We start from the raw sequence: 8,103 nt of genomic DNA on the forward strand, positions 1-8,103 counted from the left end.
TGACGACACCCAAGCGTTCGGGACGTGGAACGCGATGCATTTGAATATATATTGATAAAATAAGTGCTAAGATATTACACAACAGGATATTTAGCAGGTAGTATGTTTATATACTAAATACAAATATACGTTGTGGTCTAAATTCGTAGGTAGGCGTAGGTACACTCCTTTTTACGCTGGGAGCCAGCCGTCTGGAATAACGCCTATCGGCGTAAGTACCGGACATAAAATACAAACAATACTACGCGCCTCGATAAATACGAGGGAACGCTGAAATGCTATGGTACCTTATGTGGGCATAGCGCGACATTAGATTAAAGCCATAGTTTAGTACGTTGACTGTAGGCCGTTCAAGAAGACGTAGATTATTCAAATTAGATCAATCCTATGTATTTCGGTACGCATGCTAACCCTACGCACTTTCTAAAAATGAAGTGTCGCTCCGTTCCTTAACTGGAAACCAATAGGTAATTATAGTCCTAGATACAAATTAAATCAGCTGTTCCCGAAGGTCTTCAAACGAGATTTGGGAAATACGCCTGCGAATAAAGATAGAGATGTTTGGTTAAAGGGCAAAAAAAAAGTGAAGCTTCAATGTAGACCGAGAGTCAGCGAAAATAGGTAACTTTTTTTCTGATATCGTTTATATGTATAATATATAGTTTGATTGGACAAATATTTTGAAAAATCTCTTTGTAGAACCTTTTGATAATTTTTTTTTAGCCCACATATTGCTGAAGTAGCAGTGAATAAATACGTAATTTATTGCAATAAAGAAGGAATTGGAACGCCTTTGTAACAGGAGCGCCGTAATACTATTACTTGTTTCATATGATGCTATGTTGTAGTGCCGTAACGTTAATTAATAGCGACAAAAAATACGTATTGTCAATCAAAATATCCTTAATGTATCTAGAAAAAGGTATTAAGGCGCTCTTGTTAAAATCCGCTCTATATTGAAATAATTTGTGGAACTTCTGCTGTTCTAACAGATGTGAAATGTAAACGGTGAAAAATTTTCTCAGAAAAAAATTTGGTACATTGTTTATATATGTGACAGTTTGTATTGTAGATACCCGCTTTAGAATATGTTGACACTTATTAAAATACCCTATATCGTTCGTAATAATTTTGACACAATCTGTTGTCTGCTAAACGTTGGCATCGTGTGTTAATTTAAAACTATACAGAAGTAGTAAACAAGACAACCGAGGAGGCAACGCATTTACAGGTCTCCTGTTTGACATATTCTATCATAACTGAACGCTAAATCAAGTTGATATCGATGGTAGTATATGCCTCATCTTTATTAAATATTTTTCTATGTAACAAACAAACGCAGCATTTCGGTCTGCTAATTGAACCTGTTTATTATGAGTTGCTGCTATCGTTATTATATTTCCAGCGTTGATCAACTTTTAAGATCTTCTTTGAAGAGGTTCTACACTATGTCATCTTCAACCTTTCACACCACAACTTTCCAACGCGTTTGCCCTAAAAAAGCTTTTTTGATGCACGGCACTTCGCTATTGCTTGTTGTAATTAGCGTTTTTCTTCTTAAAAAAAAAAATAAACCCACTTCAATAAAAAAAAAGTTGCATTATAAAGTCGCATTGTGTGCGCTAATGCAGTAATCCATATTTATGTATATGGATGTATATGAAAATGATACTTTATTTTTCGATATATTTTTATGTATACATAAATAGTGGTTTGTCACAGATTTGATGCATCACTCCAAAGCTGCAGCTACAGTACTCATCTCAGCGGCGCAACAGGGGTCCCGTAACAGGGGTCCATTTCTCCAATGTACACTTGAGCATTAAACATGAAAAGTAACGCTTCAAGTAAACTTTTGTCGTCTACCACGTTGTTGATTCGCTTACGATAGGGAATTAACTTAGCTTCCGCCGGACCCTGACTGACTACTGCCATCACCACTGGCCTGATTTGCTTTAAGTTCGGGTAGATATTGTTTTAGGTTGAGACCAGTTAGTTGGCGAATCAAGTCCTGCAGTTGCTGAGCTTTCTCGGTTAAGGTAGACATCACCTGCGAGCTTAGTTGGTTTACAGAGGTGCTTTGAAGGGTAGAGCTTAATTCACTGGCTCGATTGAGCACCGCTGCATAGGTACTGGTGAGCTTTCCCTTGACGCCCTCGTGAGCCTTGCTCAGGGAATCCTGTGCCTGACGAGCTGCGGCCTGTGCGATAAAGAGTGCTTGTTGCGCGGCAGGCTTCTCCTTAGCCTCTTCAAGAAGACTGGCCAGCCAATCGAAGTGTAAAATATGGGCGAACTCCTGCACCGATTTTCCTTCTTGAACGTTGTCCTTGAGAGCATAGATCACACTTAAGGCTTCAAGAACCCGGGAAACGCCATCAGACGCCGCTTTCTGGGCAGCCAGGAAACGACCGGTCGTGTGATGGGTCACAGCAAGACGTGCCTTCGTCGTGAGGTGCTCCATCCGATCGCGCAGATTTACATTGTCTTCAAATTTCGGCACTACAGCTCCACGCGCAATCAAGTGCGAATCGAGCATGCCTTCCGCCGTTGCCAGGGCCACTGTAGCGTAACCCACCAGCTGTTCGCAGTACTCACCAAAACGCTCAGGCGCCATTGCACCGAGACCCAACTGCTGCAGTTTTTGATTGCTGTAGTCTACAACGCTGTTGCGTACAGCCGTGACCTTATTGGTTCCAAATACCCTAACATCGGACAAAATCTTCTCGGGTGCCTCTTTGACAGCGGGCACGGTCTGCTCAACACGGTCGAGTCCCTGGCAGGCCAACGAATCGACGAACTGGATAGGTCCCTGCAGTTTAGTGATAATTGGTTGTGAGCTAGCTAAGGCTATTTGGGTCGTCTTTTCACTCACTTCGATGACGTTTTTGATCGGGCCCGGCGAGACCTCCTTGAGTTTGTTGTACGAGCTTACTGCCATTCCTAGTGCTGCCTCAACCGTCGGCAGGGCCGATACCCGCGTCACGAACACACTCTGCGCTCGATTAGTTTCTGCCACCATGTCGCTATTGTTGTCTGTCGCTGCGGACGCGGGAAGTTTACCACTGTGAAACGAATAAAACAACATTTTTAGAAGGCACGTAGCGTGAAGGTAATACAAAGCAAGCAGGCAATGTTTTAACAAAATTCACTGCAGTAGGGCGGCGGCATCGAGGAGCACTATGATCGGAGCTGCCATCGATGCAACCCTACTGGCTTCAGCGATACCTGGCATTGTCCACCACAGTATTCCCTCAACCACTTCAAAATGACTCTATGATCGGATTTGCTACGCCTCTTGCCTCCTATCGAAAGCCTACACTTTCCAAAATGAGCGCACTGCGGATATCATCAAAGATACGAAGGTGACAACCAATCGCGTCAAATATGAAAGGTGTATAACTACTGCTATTTCGCAGCACTGCTCCTTTCAAGCCCAAGCGAAGCTACTATTCGTATTCAATACACTTCGAACACAGGGCAAACAATACGCAGTGGAGCAAAAGAGAAAATTACGGAGGGAACGTTGTTAGTAGATTATATGCATGGTCTTTGCTTATTTAACAAATGCATTATACCCACACTGACTGGCTTTCGAATTTCTGTTCACGGATGGGTTCCTCGTTCTTTGTGTAGAAGTCCCACACGAATGATTGCACTACCTTTCAATGATGCTATCGTTCATTTGTTCGCGGTAGCAGCAGGGAGCGCGTTGGTGTAAGTTTAATGGATGGGGCCATGTTGTGTCATCGTTTTCCTTAAAAACAGTTTTCTACTCACTATCGCCAAACGCTTTACTAGCTACGGTGAAAGGGGCGACGCAGCAGGAGAAAGGGGCTATAGCTATATATAGGAGAAAGGCTGCTACAATCAACGGGCCAACATCCTCCAACTAAGCCTGTAGAAGCATTTACTGCAATAGGCTGTTCCAACAGACCTTGCTAACAGTACTCAGTGAGTCACGGCACTTTAAATTTGATTCTTACACATCAAGAGACTCCTAGACGTCGTAAAACTCTCGAACCAGCATAAATCAAGTCTGACTAAGATTTTTAATATTATATGATAGTATGAATTAGAGCGCCGACTACAAGAATACGTGTAAATTCAAAATTGGCCTAATTGTCTTCATAATGAAACTTTGACGCTTCGGTATGTCGTCACTTTTCTTCTATTGTTATGCTTGTTACTTAGATTTCAGGTTAGGTAACATGTTGAAGATCGGTAGCACAGGTCGTAACGAAAGATTTCGCTTTACAAGGATACGTAATTCCTAACAACCCACGAATATACGCTACGTTAAATTATTCTACATGAGACAAAACGATTTGTGCCTCCAGGAAATTGAAAGCAAACCTCAATAGAAAACTTTGCACCTCCATGCAACGACGCTAAGATTTCCTTCACCCAACAGCATTGATAGATATATGTACTCTTTAGATATACTATGTGTGCATGTCAGATACGAAGGATGACTCGTTTGGTCATTTTATGCTTGATAGTGCAAAACTTCCAATACGTTCTTTTAACGCACCGACGCCAGCCGATAGCTCAGTTAAAGAGCCGCCAAACTGCTGGCGTTTTGACTCGCGAAGATCCTATGATGGCTTGCCGCGATGGTTGATGATAGATACACTCTTAATATTTGCTCTTCAGTCCCACAATAGACGCAATACAAAACGTTGGGTGTCCAAACGATGGGACCACACACAGACATCCGCCATGCTAATGGAGAAATTTGTCCTAACGACACTGACTATATTTAACTTATCTATCATTATGAATTGTGGTTCTCTCCGTAGCTGATTACATGACAGTTCAAAGCAATAGGTATTCTAGAGCGATTCAAAAACCTGTCATCTTTCCTAGAAACGCTTTTCTACATGAATCTATACATAGACACTCAGACGTTATTCTCGCTAACTTTTTTTTTTAATAAATAACAGAGAATAACTTTTGGTTTTGGACCTAAGGTTTGTGGTTGTGACACGTAGTAGTGTCATTCATCTCTGTCGAATAGGTTAATTACGTGCTCGCAAATACAGGTCGTGGAAAACTATTATGGCTTGACCTTTTGCACCTCATCGCTTCAGAGGCTTTAGGTGCCTCGTAGGATATTGCGAAAGCCACAATTAATGGCTATGGTTCGAGGCATCCGAAGTAAACCATTTTACTAACTTGTACGTACAAATCAAGCGTGCCTTCGGCGTCGCGGTTTTCGATGAGGGCACAATTTCCTTTGAAAAGATACACGAATCGTGCGACACGTGCATACATGCTAAAATATGTAAAATTGAGAGATTTTCGGAACTAAAATATGTGAAATTAAGAAATTCTCAAAAACTAATTTACAACAGCAGCATACGACACCGGCAAAGGCCGAGGCTAATTCGGCTTCCGCCACATGTCGACACGGAGGATGCAACAGGATTTCGTAACTGTGATCGTCCCTTACCTCAACGCAAGCCAGCTGTTGGTCAAAATAGCATGAGGTAACACGAATTTTAGTCACTTACAAGAAAGATACGGAATTCCATTAGAGAATAGCGGAAACAGGTCAAAGGTGAAAAAGAAGAGCCTCTGGACCTTCGACCGGCGCGCGTCGACAAATTATAATAGATTAAAGAGATTGTAATTGCGTCAGAATTTTTCCGGCCTTCTTGGCTAATAACTATCAGTGGAAAATCTGTTATCTACCGCGTGACGAAATTCCATTGACATTCTATTTTGAGGCAGCGTAATAAGCTATACGGTATTGTCCAAGGTTCACAGAACTACATCACATCGATGATTGATTTGTCTAGCTAATATTACGATCTCACACAATAGAACACACACAGAAAAAAAAAACAAATGCCATTGTTCCAAAAACCCTGCGTTGACAGCTACTCGTCTGCATATTCTTAATGCTAGACTAACAAGCTGTCATGTAGCACAAGTACCTGTTAGTCTAAAAACCATCTAAATGTTAGGAAGACGCCACCAATATCTCGCGGCGCGCCAGAAATGCTAGGGTAACGACATCTTCGGTACGACTCAGCTATCAATCGATGACGTTTGCGAGCCAAGTCCATTGATGAAACAACAATAAAGTTTGACGAAGTTCTGGGAACAGGAAAAGTACTATGATTACATCAAATACGCAACTTGATACTGGTCAGCGGAACTTGTGTTATCAAAATATTTCGTCAAATGCTAATTTTTTGTGTTCCTAAATCTTTTTCTGAACACAAACGGTTCGTTCGAGAATCGCTAATTAGCCAGAATCATAGAGTCAAAATGGTGGTTTTGTAAGTTGAGTAAGTCGGGGACATTTTTAGCTAAACATATATCGTAGAAGGCTGAAAACAACACAGTTCCGTCCATTTCTTATTTTACGGATCGATTGTATATGACATTATAATCATAATGATAAAAATCTTGTCCTAACAATCTACACAGGGTTTACGCTGAAAAAAACCCACTTACTTCCGCGGACCGGTGGCGTCTTCATTCGCAGACATGTTCTCAAAGTAGAGGATTGATCTCGCTGGCATACAACAACACAAGAAATGACAACATTCACGACAGAAACCTCAGACCAATTTTGCTGTCTGGTTAATTCCAGTTTGCTATATACCTCTCGGTACCTTTGATTCTGTTTTTTCTCTCACGAAAATTTGCCCGCAGCATCTAAAAAACTAAATTAAAAATTTTCGAGAAAGAACTTCGCTTCTGAATCAAACCACGACGTTCATCGAAATGGCTGCTTACCGAAATCGTGAGTTCTGAGTCCTGGCTATTTCCGTTGAGGCAACTGCCGTCTGCGCGGAAAGGAAAGGAGCCGCCTGACACGGAGAGGGTATAACGAGGTACGAACGCAGCGCCGAAGTGATGCTGAATAGGGCGCGAAGTCTGCTGGCTCTTAAGGCAACGTGGCCAGCCCGGTAAGAAGCCGCCACAAACAGGTGACCAATCACAAGTCGGCACCACAATCTGCTGAGTCATCGAATCAGCTGCTGAATAAACATATTAACGACGATCTGTACTAGGCCGGCACTGGGATAGTTATTCGAAATGAGACAGATATGCTACACACCTGTTCCACAAGCCGCATCAATACCAAGCTTACAAGTAAACAGTAATGCCTGTACAATAACAACGTTTTTTAGAGGTTGCTATTGGGGGTCGGGTAATATTTTGTGATGGCTGCACGACCTCCATCGCTTAATCAGTTAATTCATCGATTCAAACACAAACACGGGTAAGTTTACCTCTAGGTTCGTGAAGGTGACGGCTCGCACGACGAGGACAGCAAAACAGTCTCGAACTCTATTGGTAAATGTCTGCTTTGTTGTACGTTTTGTCCAAAGGGTCGCCCGATAGCGAGAGGGTTGGATTAACGATCATTCGGTTGCTGGACGAGTTATAATGCCAAAAAATCATTAGCCACAAAGGCTACGTATTGTCCAAGAACTTTAACAGCGTTGGGCTAAATGTGAAAGTGTCACTATGATAAGCGTCATTCATCTTCTTATCTTAGAAATATCTTAGAAAAAATATCTTAGAAAGCCTAATAACGTTAATATAAATGGTAATTATGTATCTGATAGCGAAATTCTGTCACATTTACGTCGGATTAAAATATATATGCCAGCAACAGTGCCCATATGTACATTGTGAACAGGAATAAACAGACGTCTATCGATGTACGCTTTGCGATCCTCATTTATCTCTGAACTTCAAATATGAGTAAATCTTCACTTAAACGTCGATTGTGACTACCTTAACCGGTGATCGGTGATGACAGCTTCCGATGCTGTGTGCATTGCACAACGTCAGATCTCGATTAAACTTTGATTTCTATGTTTAAAACGGTGAATCTGTTCAGATGGAATACTACTATTGAAACTGTAGGTAGCAGTAACTGCACTAGGCCCTCTTCATTGTCCTAAACTGTATTTCGACATCTAGTAGATGATAAATCATTTATTGTTCTAAAAGCAAGCGCTGAATTGTACGACCTTAAAAAGGAGTTGTTGTTTTTCGTTGTTACGAAATTGCAGTTTTGAAACACACAAATTATTGTATTTGAAAAAAAAAGCCCCCAGAAGAGTTCGTTGAGCG

The 8,103-nt window shown here is 41.6% G+C and overlaps 1 protein-coding gene across 5 annotated transcripts in view; it reads right to left on the minus strand.

Moving 5' to 3' along the window:
- Positions 1–1,276: 1,276 nt before the first annotated feature.
- Positions 1,277–8,103, minus strand: part of Lsd-2 (Lipid storage droplet-2) — an 8,719-nt gene continuing 1,892 nt past the window's right edge. Inside the window, exons 1-2 of one of the 5 annotated variants that reach the window (XM_086969094.1) lie at positions 6,751–6,864; positions 1,277–3,062 (exon numbers count right to left, since the gene is read on the minus strand). In XM_086969094.1, coding sequence (XP_086825220.1) covers positions 1,901–3,019 — 1,119 coding nt within the window. In that variant the 5' untranslated portion in view covers positions 3,020–3,062; positions 6,751–6,864 and the 3' untranslated portion in view covers positions 1,277–1,900. The other 4 variants (XM_022836637.2, XM_022836638.2, XM_022836640.2 and 1 more) reach the window with 4 other exon arrangements.

Source organism: Varroa jacobsoni, unplaced genomic scaffold, assembly GCF_002532875.2.
Source record: "Varroa jacobsoni isolate VJ856 unplaced genomic scaffold, vjacob_1.0 scaffold_658, whole genome shotgun sequence".
NCBI classification, from domain to species: domain Eukaryota; kingdom Metazoa; phylum Arthropoda; class Arachnida; order Mesostigmata; family Varroidae; genus Varroa; species Varroa jacobsoni.